The sequence below is a fragment of the Trifolium pratense genome, linkage group LG2, assembly GCF_020283565.1.
Source record: "Trifolium pratense cultivar HEN17-A07 linkage group LG2, ARS_RC_1.1, whole genome shotgun sequence".
NCBI classification, from domain to species: Eukaryota; Viridiplantae; Streptophyta; class Magnoliopsida; order Fabales; family Fabaceae; genus Trifolium; species Trifolium pratense.
This window is the reverse complement of record NC_060060.1, coordinates 27,131,569-27,143,860: the sequence shown is the minus strand read 5'-3', so window position 1 is coordinate 27,143,860 and position 12,292 is coordinate 27,131,569. Positions and strand designations below refer to the sequence as shown.

The 12,292-nt window shown below is 33.0% G+C and overlaps 2 protein-coding genes and 1 long non-coding RNA gene across 3 annotated transcripts; 2 read left to right on the top strand and 1 right to left on the bottom strand.

Annotated features, from left to right (window-relative positions):
• Window positions 1–2,304: 2,304 nt before the first annotated feature.
• Window positions 2,305–2,996, top strand: LOC123911694. Its single transcript, XR_006810618.1, has 2 exons — window positions 2,305–2,491; window positions 2,602–2,996. It is a non-coding gene; the product is annotated as an uncharacterized LOC123911694 (long non-coding RNA).
• A 1,971-nt stretch (window positions 2,997–4,967) lies between these two features.
• On the top strand, window positions 4,968–6,881 carry LOC123911693 (3-ketoacyl-CoA synthase 6-like). The gene has a single exon (XM_045963165.1). It carries the CDS (start codon window positions 5,042–5,044, stop codon window positions 6,530–6,532), a length of 1,491 nt encoding a protein of 496 aa, XP_045819121.1. The 5' UTR covers window positions 4,968–5,041; the 3' UTR covers window positions 6,533–6,881.
• A 2,286-nt stretch (window positions 6,882–9,167) lies between these two features.
• LOC123904481 lies at window positions 9,168–10,112 on the bottom strand. Its single transcript, XM_045954142.1, has one exon. It carries the CDS (start codon window positions 10,110–10,112, stop codon window positions 9,168–9,170), a length of 945 nt encoding a protein of 314 aa, XP_045810098.1.
• Window positions 10,113–12,292: the final 2,180 nt, after the last annotated feature.

Genomic DNA, 12,292 nt, shown 5'->3' with positions numbered 1-12,292 from the left:
AAACTTTTTTTTTGACAAATTTTATATTGACTAAACTTTCTATAATCTTTTTATTCTTTTTTTTCTTTCTATTTTTATGCATAGATTCCTATATAATTTTTTTTTGTACTCATCTTATTCTTTATATATTTTTTGTAAATTTTTATATTTATCTTATATTCTTTCTATATTTTTTTTTTGTGAAATTACAATAAAAAATATAAAACTTGTAACGTGGTTAAAAGTAATAAGAATAAATTAGGTGGTAATTGATTTTAATATATTAGTAAAGTAATAGATAATAATAATCAAAGTCTTTTTTTTTTAAAGGAAATAATCAAAGTCAATGTCAATGTTAGGCATAATAATAATAATAATAATAATAATAATAATAATAATAATAATAATAATAATAATAATAATTGTAACCAATAATAATAATAATCGAAGTCAACGTCAATGTTAGGCGCTTCTAAAGTAGGGCTCGCAAAATGGGCCAAACTGGCCCATTGACCCTGTATTTTAACATAGGTCACCTGTAAAAGAAATAGAAAAACGATCGTATCTTTTTGAGTTATTCACTTGATCTACATTTTTCATAGGTTGACATGGACTGGACGTCAGGGTTTTTAGGGTGGCCCACTAAAAAACTTTTTTCTGGAAAAATAGTTTTATTTCGGCCGACTAATTTTTAAATGAAAGTCCAACAAAGTCAAGTAACCTAGCCAATTTTAATTGACTAATTCAAAGGAAAAAGAACATGCGAGCAACTTCTTGTTGGTAGAATATGCCTTATTGCAGTCGGTACTATCTGGAAGCATCTGGTATCCAAGGTCGCTATGAAAGGGTAAATATGTGGCTAAATATCTCAATGACTTTTGGTTTGGGGTTGAGATTTCAAGAGATGTAGAAGCGATTTTCATGGAGTTGGTTCTTTGATTATGTCCACAGTATATTTCTCAAATGCTTTTAACATGGTAGACAGGGCGGCACTATTGTGTGAGGTGAGGGTGAGATGTCTATCTAGTTCTTTAGGGGTTGAATTTCTTTATGGTCGGGCGGCCAAGTTTTACCTTGGGAACAACCACATCACATCAGCCACTGGAGTGCAATAAGACGATCTGTTGAGGCCACTCCATTTCGCTCTTGTGTTACACCCTCTTATTCATAAGATAAGAGACAATTGCAAGCTTCTTCTCCATGTTTGGTATCTTAATGATGGGACTGTTTTAGGGGATTCAAGGGAGGTGACTAAAGAAATTGATATCATTCGGTTGATAGGACCAAAATCGGGCCTTTATTTTGAATATTCGTAAGATGAAAATCTTTTGGCCTACATGTGATGGAATTAAACTTCATGATGAGTTGTTTCCTTCAGACATTTGGAAGAGTGGTGTTTGGGGTCAAATTGCTCAAAGAGGGTGCTAGTCGCGATAGAGGGTTTATTGAAGGGGTTACCATGAAGACAATTGGCAGGGCTGTTGAGCTAATGCATCTTCTTCCTCAATTAAAGGACTCCCAAAGTGAGCTTCTTCTACTTCGATCATGCATGGAGCGATTGAAGACATTGTAGTCGGTGGAGATCCTTTCTTTGAGATTCTCCAATGGAGGTTAGTTTCTTTACCTATTAAGATTGGGGTTGAGTTTGTACTATGTAGTAGAGGCCACCAGACCTAGCGGGCTAGGTCGCCCACTTGACAACCCTACTTGATAAGTCAAGGGCTTATGCATCTAAAAGTGTGTGCCTATCAAGACTAATCTTAAACAACTTACATGTATCAATAAGAAGCCTCTTAAAAAAAAGCGTGGTTGCATCAATCTTAATCTATTTCACTTTGATCAAATGATTTTATCAATATTATCGTAACCAATACCATATTATTATATTTTTGGTATTAACCTCCAGATTAGTAAAATCTGACTAAAAATTATTTATATCAGAAATTAATTAAACTCAGATTTTCCCAAACTATTCATCGTACGGAAAGTTCATTATATGAACGAAGTCTCGAAACTACAAACTTGAATAGTCATAAACTTGAATAGTCATTCCCTTTGATCAACTTGTGCATTATTATAATTTTTTTAAAATCTCTCCTTCCGGAAGAAAAGTTATAAAAAGAAGACAAGTTAATTAAAACATAATGAATTCTAATGATTAACTAGTTTTTTACATTACCTCTTTAGCAAGTGGCTAAATGGACAAATAAAACTTTTTTTTAATTAAAAATGGACAAATAAAGTACATATTGATCTACTTAAGAGACACTTAATAATGTTTCTAATTTTATGAAGTTTTTTTGCAACTCTTTAAGCGCTAAAATATATTTAATTGTTTTTAGCATAACATTTTTTTTTGACGGGGCATAACATGTTTTTATACACTATAAAGTGGATCAAATTATATTTTAGTTATTACATGCAAAGTGAAAAGGTATGGTTAAAATTCTCAAATTTATGTTTGCTATGGTTTTATTTCTTTCACTTTTTCTTGTTACAAAGAACATTGAAGGTAATCTGTTTTATTTTATTTTTTCAAATTTCCTTCATTTTGTAGTTCATCCACAACCTTTTGTCCGATTTTAGTAACACTATTTTAATTTGATCTCTTTTTTATTACAGCATACCCTGTATGTATAACTGTTGAAGATTGTCCAAAAAGTTGGTTCCGCAAGTATAAGTGCATTAACAACCAATGTAGATATAAATTAATTAATCTAGAGTAGCAACCGATTGTATGAGTACTAGATCCAGGAGTGTACACTTACGCCATGCAAGGAAGAATAAGTTCTTGCACGGGCAAAAAATTATGGAATATATTTTATACCAAAATACTACATGTATAGTTGCCATTTAATTATTGTGCTGGCACCCTATAATTGTTATTTTATTTATTTTTATGATCTGACGGATCTTGTAATTTTATCTTTATACTTCTAACTTAATTAATGATTCGGGTTCGATTCTTGACTTGGACATGTAGCAGTGTTAAAATTCTTAGGGAGAGTTTGTCATCATTTGACTCCCACAAGATTCGAGAGATTATAAGTCTCCGCAAGACTGCAATAGTGCGCAGAGAATACTTGTTTTACGCCAAAAAAAAAAATCGGATCGGATGTTGAATCAATGTGACCTCCATATCATGGTTAAACCAAATGAACCGGTTAAAATGCTATTGAGTCGGTTAAACCGGATAGTATTAAATAAATAATACATTTTATGTGTAAATTTTTACAAATCGTTGTGAATTTTTTAATATCACACCAATAATCTTGATGTGTGGAGCAAATCAAATAAGCAATCAAAACGTGGAAATAGCAATAATAACACGAACAAAAGATAAGCGATAAAAATGTAAAGAACACGAAGCAAATGTTTACCCAGTTCAGTCAACACCGACCTACTCTGGGGGAGAGAGACTCTCCGTTCCACTATCGATAGAAAACTTGATTACAACGAGATTCAATACAAGAGTTGCAAGAATTAGACTTCAACCCTAATTCTACCATTTTCCCAAATCTCATCTCGTGACCAAGAGATTCAATGAAAGTATTTCCCAAGGTGATAGAATAATTACCCAACCCTAGAGTCTTCACAAGATGTTTCTCTTATAACCCTAGTTTGTTTGTTGGCCTCAGAAACCCTAAAAACCTCTTTTAAATCAGAAAAAATGCACTGCCTATAAATAGACTCGTGAAGGTTGCGCCTCGCTCAGAATACCCTGCGCCTCGCGCAGGAGGCAGCAACTTAACTTTTTTTTTCTGATCATAATTTCAAGGCAATTACAACACAAATAATATTATATTTAAAGTCACAGTTAATAACTGATATTATTGGGATGTAACGAATTAAAACTAATTATTAATAGTTTACTTGAATCAATTTGGTTCCATGTTAAATTATTAACTATTACTATTTACTACATGATTTGAGTTTGTTAATCTTTTAAGTTATTTTCTATATTATGCGTTGTTGAAAAATATTATTTTTTTCATAAAAAATATAAAAAATAGTAAAGTATATGGTAAAAATCTAGCTATAAGTAAAAAATAAAAAAGTTGTTTCGCGAGCGCCAACCTGCCAACTCCTTAGTAAATGGAGCAAGTTTGACTTTTGAGCTCGAATGCTTAAGATAATTCATCCTGTTCCCGCCAACTTTTGGATGGGCTTTAGATGGGGTGGGCCGCCTGCATTACCCCCGCTAGTTGTGGAGGAAAACAAAACTCGCCCCACCTGCTGCCATACCTACTCCATTTTAGGTCTTTTAATTTTATCTAGCTTGTACATTATAATAAATCTTTTTGTCCATTATAATAAAAATAAATCTTCTCGACCACTTTTAGTACTTTCAATTTACATGAACTGGCTAATTTTAAGTCAACGCAGTCTAATTGTTGGTGACATTAGCTTTTGGCAACCTTCTAATAAAACTACGAGGTCCCATGAGATCAACCACAACCTAATTCCTATACATCAAGCAACTAAATTATTTAGATTTATGATGAATCTATATTTGACACTAATAAATATATACACACATCCAAATTTGTAATGAAAACAAATCTTAACGCACATATCGTAACTACTTTCCTTTCTTTTATTCTCCTTCTTATATTAACTAGGTTAGATTATTGGATCAAATCCATAAGATGGATGGGTTGAATCATGTGTTCTTGTGCTCTATAGTATATCACTTGAATGGAAAAATAAGGCTATCTCCCATTTGCTTTTAATGCTGCAATTTTAATGTTGTAAAGTACCATTGCAATAAATAGTAAACTAAAAGGACAAAATATACATTGGCTAATAAAACATTGTTGTTGAAGGTTTAGTTAGAAATGGAAATGGGAGTTATGAAAATTGATAACTAATTTAAATGAGCGTTGAGAGATGTCAAGTTCATAATTTAATTACTTCATCTGCCCCCCTTAATTTTATAGGTCCCTCCATGCCTTTAAAACCATACCTCCACACTAATTATCAATCATCAAATTCCAATTCTCACACCACACAAAATCATCACCATTTTGTACCATTCTTGTTTTCATCAAAAGTCCTAAAAATGCCTTCAATTATGCCAAATTCCTCAAACTCTTCCAAAAACAAGTATCTTAAACTTTTTTACCAATATTTTGTAAACCACATTATCACTCTTACAATCTTAACTATCATGATTTGCTTCTTGATAGAACTACTACGTTTAGGTCCTATTGAAATACTCAATATTTTCAATTCACTTAAATTTGATCAAATACAAATCCTTTGTTCTTGTTTTCTCATCATCTTTATATCCACAATATACTTCATGTTAAAGCCAAACACAATCTACTTGGTAGATTACGCTTGCTTCAAACCGCCGATAACTTGTCGCGTCCCTTTCGCTACTTTCATGGAACATTCAAGACTAATCCTCAAGAACAACCCGAAAAGTGTTGAGTTTCAAATGAGGATTCTCGAACGATCGGGTCTTGGAGAAGAAACGTGTTTGCCACCTGCCATCCATTACATCCCGCCTAATCCAACGATGGAAGAAGCGAGACGTGAAGCCGAGCTAGTTATCTTTTCATCAATGGATTCGTTGTTCACGAAAACAGGACTCAAACCTAAGGATATAGACATTCTTATTGTCAATTGCAGCCTATTTTCTCCAACTCCTTCTTTGTCAGCTATGGTGATCAACAAATACAAACTTAGAAGTAACATTAAAAGCTTCAACCTCTCCGGTATGGGATGCAGCGCGGGTTTAATCTCCATCGATCTAGCTCGTGATCTTCTTCAAGTTTATCCGAATTCAAACGCCGTTGTTGTGAGCACAGAAATCATTACTCCAAACTATTACCAAGGAAAAGAAAGAGCAATGCTTCTACCAAATTGTTTATTCAGAATGGGAGGTGCTGCTATTCTATTATCAAACAAAAAAGCAGAACACAAAAGAGCAAAATATAGATTAATCCAAGTGGTTAGAACACATAAAGGAGGCGACGATAAAGCTTATCGTTGCGTATACGAAGAAGAAGATAGGGAAGGTAAAGTTGGAATTTCACTTCAAAAGGATCTTATGGCTATAGCAGGAGAAGCATTGAAATCAAACATAACAACTATTGGTCCTCTTGTTCTACCTGCTTCAGAACAATTACTCTTTCTATTAACACTCATTGGGAAAAAAATCTTTAATCCTAAATGGAAGCCTTATATTCCTGATTTCAAACAAGCCTTTGAGCATTTTTGTATTCATGCTGGTGGCCGTGCTGTGATCGACGAGTTACAGAAGAATCTTCAGCTTTCTTCTGAACACGTCGAGGCTTCAAGGATGACGCTGCATCGATTTGGTAACACATCGTCTTCGTCTTTGTGGTATGAATTGAACTATATTGAATCAAAAGGAAGAATGAAGAGAGGTGATAGAGTATGGCAAATAGCATTTGGAAGTGGATTTAAATGCAATAGTGCTGTTTGGAAATGTAATAGAAGCATTGATACACCTGTTGATGGACCTTGGGAAGATTGCATTGATCGTTACCCTGTTCATATTCCTGAGATTGTTAAGCTCTAAGCTTTATGAGAGAAGAAGAAAATGCAACAGAAACATACTCCCTCATTAATTATAAGCAAATGTCTATTCTTAGATTCATTCAATAACTGATGTATCTATATAGATCAGATACATCAGTTATTCAATGAATCTAAAAAGTAATATATATGCTGCAAAGAATTATAGGTTCTTTGCAGCTTGAATAGTTTGATTTTAGCTATCTTGTTAAACAAAATTGAATTCTTTGTGATGGGTCTTTTACTTGTGTCTATGCTTGTTCCTAGTGTAGAAGCTGAAAGGTCTTAGATATTTCTCATTTATCTGTCATACATGTTACTCAAATTTCAAAGTTTTTTTTCTTCTTTATGTGAACAATGAAAAGTATTTGGAATTTACATGTACAAAACAAGAATGGTTGCTTCTGTGTTTCAATGTCCCTATATCCACCGATTCATAATTTTTGTACTCTATTTTTTTTTTTTTGAAGGAAAAATAAAAATTTCTAAATATGAAAATATAGTTTTTTATTGGTTTATTTTTAGGCTACCTTTACAAGATTGTGGGTAAATTACCCAAGTTGACGTGGCACCAATAACAAGGTCAAACATAAAATTATGCTGTACTTCACAAATTTTATCTGTAAAATTCTATTGTACTCTAGAATCTAATAGTGTGTTTGGAAGACATTCTAGAAATTTAAGAGATTTTAAATAAGTTTAATTAGTAAAATTATTCTTTAAAGATATTTTTGATTTTAGATTGGTCCTTTAAGGAAAAAAATGTTTTAATAGGTTCCTTTAAAGAAAAAGGGATCCGAATAGGTCCCATAAAGACATCTTTGTTAATCAGTTTGATTCCTAAAAAAAGGTCCGAATAGGACCAAACTGATTAACTGATATGTCTTTAAGGGACCTATTCAAATATTTTTTTTCTTTAAAGGTACCTATTCAGAAATTTTTTTCTTTAAAGGATCGATGTGAAACAAAAAAAAAGTTAATCATTTTACTAATTATAATATGAAGGGGCATATTCATACCACAGAAAACATATGAAAGTGGGGTACCATATAATTTATTTTTTTCTTGGTCAAGCTATATAATATATTTTTAATCATGTTGGATGTGACAGCTAATAAATGTAAAAAATATTTATGTTGTTTTCTGTAAGATTAATATATGTTTAGTCCCATGTACTCAAAAATAAAAAAATGTATTTAGTCCCAAAAAAATTATTTTCTTTCAACATTAGTCCTTATTAAATTTTAATCCTCCGTGATATTGTAGCTTATAATAGTCTCTATTTTAAAAAAATAAAAAATTGCTAATACTTTTAGTCCATCAAAATAGTCCTTATAAAATAAAAATAAGGACTAAAAGTGAATAAATTTCTATAACTAAGCTTAAAAACCTGTAATTATATTTTATAGAAACTAAAAATATATTTAACTCTTTTAATTGTATTATTTTTGTGTGTTTAAACTTTTATGATCTACTTAGGAATATTGAGATTTATTAGTAATAGATAAAAAAATAACAATAACTTTTTTTTGTTTTTTTGATTTAAAAAAATAACAATAACTTGTCTAAATAGCAAAAGATTTAATTTAGTCAATTTTTTTTAATAATAAGTCAATAAAGTTTGCTTGAAATTTTTCTAAAATCTATTTTTGAAAATTTCGTCTTAAGCAAGCTATCAATCATATACTATCAACATACTAGTAACTAGGGGTGATCGTATCCGAATCAATCCAAAAGTAAAACCGCAAACCGAAATTCAAAACGAAACCGCAAAAAACCGTATTTAATTTTAACCACACGGATCATTTTTCTTCTAAACCGCACGGTTTGGTTTGCGATTTTCGTTTCAGAAAACCGAACCAAACCGCAATACTTAACTTAGTTCTATCAACTATTAGCAATCAACCTAAATTGAGTTCATAAAATAATAGGTTGTCAAAACATATCATTTCACGCGATTCAGAACTATACTGTTGATATTAAAAATAAGTTATTATGTATATGCAATTTCTGTATATGCATACTATATCATGTAAACAATAAAACAATAGGCTGTCAAAACATATTATTTCACGCGATCTAGAACTATATTGTTGCTATTAAAAATAAGTTATTATGTGTATGCAATTTCTGTATATGCATATTGTATCACGTAAACAATAAAATAAATTAAAATTTCCTATGTTTATTTTGTAACAAGTTGGAAATATTGTTATATTTTTTATATCGTGATAAACCGCACAAATCGAACCAACCCCAACCACATTGGTTTGATTTGGATGACTTTTTAAAAATCAACCGAATCACATGTATTTTTATCTCGCAATTAGGATGACTTTTATGCTCAAAATTGAACCAAATCGCAGCACGAGCACCTATCAGTAACACGCTATTTTCACAGTCAAAAGATCGATTATTCTTTATTCTCAACCACACGTTTGAGAGGAATTTACAAATTCAAAGAACAACTACTAATTTATTTATTTACAGCTATCATAACTTTAAACCGAATAATAATACAATTATAGACGATTTTTCAAATAATGAGATGCCTTATTTTCCTACATTGAATTAAATTTTTAGCATCAAACCGAAATTAAATTTCAATATTCCAATTTTACAAGTTACAGCAACATGGATTAATGTTCCCCATAAGTTTCATCCGAAACAATAACAGCATCTGCATCCCACCAAGTATTATCCGCGTCAGATTCCGTTACATTTCCTAACGGAACACTAACTTTCCTCATATCACCAACCGTTAAACGTTGACGTCCGTCATCTCTGACATAAACCTTCTGTACGCCGCCAGATTCCACGCGAACTGTGTTCCCCACCGTGGGCCCCCACTCAGCAACAACTGACGGCTTCCGTCTTCGGAGGCGCGTGTCCCAAATCTCAACTGCCAAATTTCCACGCGCGCCTTCACCCGCCGAAACAACTACAGCTGGTGATGCCACGGAAGTTGAAGGCGCGTGAGGTTTTGTTACAACGTCGTATGAAGAAATAACTCCGTCCTCGTAATCATCGAAATCTAAACCCAAACCAAATCCTATACTGTCCCAAAGCTTAACAACGTTTTCACTGTTAGCTAGTTCTAAAAGAGAAAAAATATCACCAATACTACGTTGTCGTTTATGTCCATCGTTTTGTGTCTGAAACACGTCGTTTACATCGTAACTGCTTCCGGTAATTCTAAAAAAATCGTTGAAACTTGTGGAATTGGAGACAGATGGCGACTCGTCTTCACACTCTGACGATGAAGATAAACTAATGATATCATCGTTATCAGTATCTTCATCGTCGGAGGTGAAATCGTCGCCATCGTCGAAAGAAATTGAAGGGAGAGAAGAAGCTTTTTTACGAAGATGGATGATGAAAATGGTGACTTTTTTTATGATGCTGCTGAAGGTAGCAACCAAAGCTAAAATTACAGCACCCCATTTGCAAAAATTGAAAGCTATTGAAAAGGTTTGAATTCCATTGAATGAATTTGTTGTGATTTGAGAAGGGAAAGATGGGTTTTGTAAGGAATTGAAACCAGCTTGAAAATCGGTGAGTCTATCGATTAATGGAACTTGCATGTTTGGGTTTTGGGAAGAAGAGAGAAAAGAAAGAAGGGATTGGAAAATGGGAGAGGAGAGGGAAATTGGTGAAGGGAGTGTTGGTGATTTATGGGGAAAGGGAAAGTATTAAATAATAATAAATACTAGTATAATGAAAAATGAAGGTGAAGTGGGGGAAGAGGATTAATGTTGGTGAGTCCCACGCAAGAGAAAAGGTTGAGATGGGTTTTTTTGGAGTGGATGGACCAATTGAGAGAAGATTAGATTAGAATGGGTGAGTCATGAAATGATAAAAGTGGGACATGGTCGGAGGAAGGAGTTATTTCTAGAATACTAAAATATGTGGTTGTTATAAGGGTCACTCATCATTAGCTTGCTTTCTAGTTGTAATTTAACGAAGAGGCGACAGCTCATTGCTTTGTTTTAGTTTACATTACGTAAGTTGTACATGCTTAATTTAATTTTACTGCACCGTCCTATCTCATATCCATGTAGGACATTACGGGTGCTCGTAGTACAGTTTGATTTAGTTTTGAGTATAAAAGTCATCATAATTACGAGATAAAAATGCATGCGATTTGTTTGGTTAGATCGATTTTTAAAAAGTTATCCAAATTAAATCAAACCAATGCGATTTGAATTGGTTCGATTTACAACATAACGTTTCAGTACCGAACAATTTTAAACATCCAAAAAAAAACTTGAAGTTCCAAAAAATAACATTATACTATCTTACAATTTTAAATATCTAAAAAAGAACTTGAATTTTCAAAATAATATCACAGCACCGATAAAAATTGTTTATCTAAAATAACATTACAAAGCTAAAATAACATTACAGTATAAAAAAATAAAAATAATTTGAAGTTCCATTAATTTGGTCGACTGACTTGGTAATTGGGTCATGTATATTGGAATATAAATATATAATAGTAACTTAATGCGGTTTTTGCGGTATCCGCGATTTTTGTGATTTTTACGGTTTGCGTTTAAGTAAGAATGTCATCCAAATACATCCAACCCAAATGCGATTTTTGCAGTTTTCGGTTTGGTTCGATTTGTGGTTTTACTTTTGGATTGGTTCGGATACGATCATCCCTATGCACAACCATATCCATCGCCCACGAGCACTGTGCACATACTGCGAAACTATTTAGAATACACTGGTCATGAGATGGAATTTCACGAGTCTCTTCTGACGTTACTCATGGAGAAGATGGTTGATTTCGAAGGTCTAAAAATTAATGGATTTGATGTGGAACCTTACTTTATCAAACAAGGATGAAAAAGGTACTTCAACATGCTTAATGGTCTAGTTTATCCAAATCTTCTCAAACATTTATGGATGAAAGCTCATGTTTTCACTAAGTACGAAGCTACTCTTGAAGATAAAAGAGCTATTGCAAAGGATCATAGTCTTATGGGAAAGACTAGAGCAGAAATGGGTTTTATGGATTTTTCTGAAACACAGATTAGGTCAAACATCTGTGGTTTAAATTTGATTTTCACCAAGAGACATTTTATCAAGTTGCTGGATCTTGAAGACAAGGGTAAGAACTTGGATTTGTATGAGAAGGATGAAAAGTACAGAGAAGCTCTTCTACACAAGATGTTCAAAGATCTTAAGGCCAAAGGGAAGGTCAAAGGAATGACTGAGGAATGCAGAGTTATGTTCAAGATTATTATATCATCTATCACTCCTAGAACAGGTGGTACTGATACAATTTCTTGGACTCACAGACACCTCATATACTTCCTCTTGACTGGTCAGAGGATTAACTTGGGATAGTATTTGTTTGAACGTATTTGTGAAGTTCTTCACCAAAGAAAGACACAGAGAAGAACAATCATTGTTCATCCGAGACTCCTTTCAGAGCTTTTCTATCAGTGCAGATTGGTCAAACGTCTGAGATCATGTGAAAGCACTCTTGTTGATGAGGAGATCAGACTTGATGTTCTGACTGCTGGGTTCTTGACCAAGATGCACATCATTAATACAAAGCTTGTTCATCCTGAGCAAAGCTTTGTGGTAAACACTGAAGATCCCTTCTACTTGGATAACTACTCCATCATCTCTGAACTTGACCGTGAAGAAGTTATTCAGAACTTCTTGGCTGACTTAAAAAAATAAGGGCATAATGTATCAAGAGATATGGTGCCTCCTGCACCATAGTGTGAACCTCATGGTGCAAGGAGAA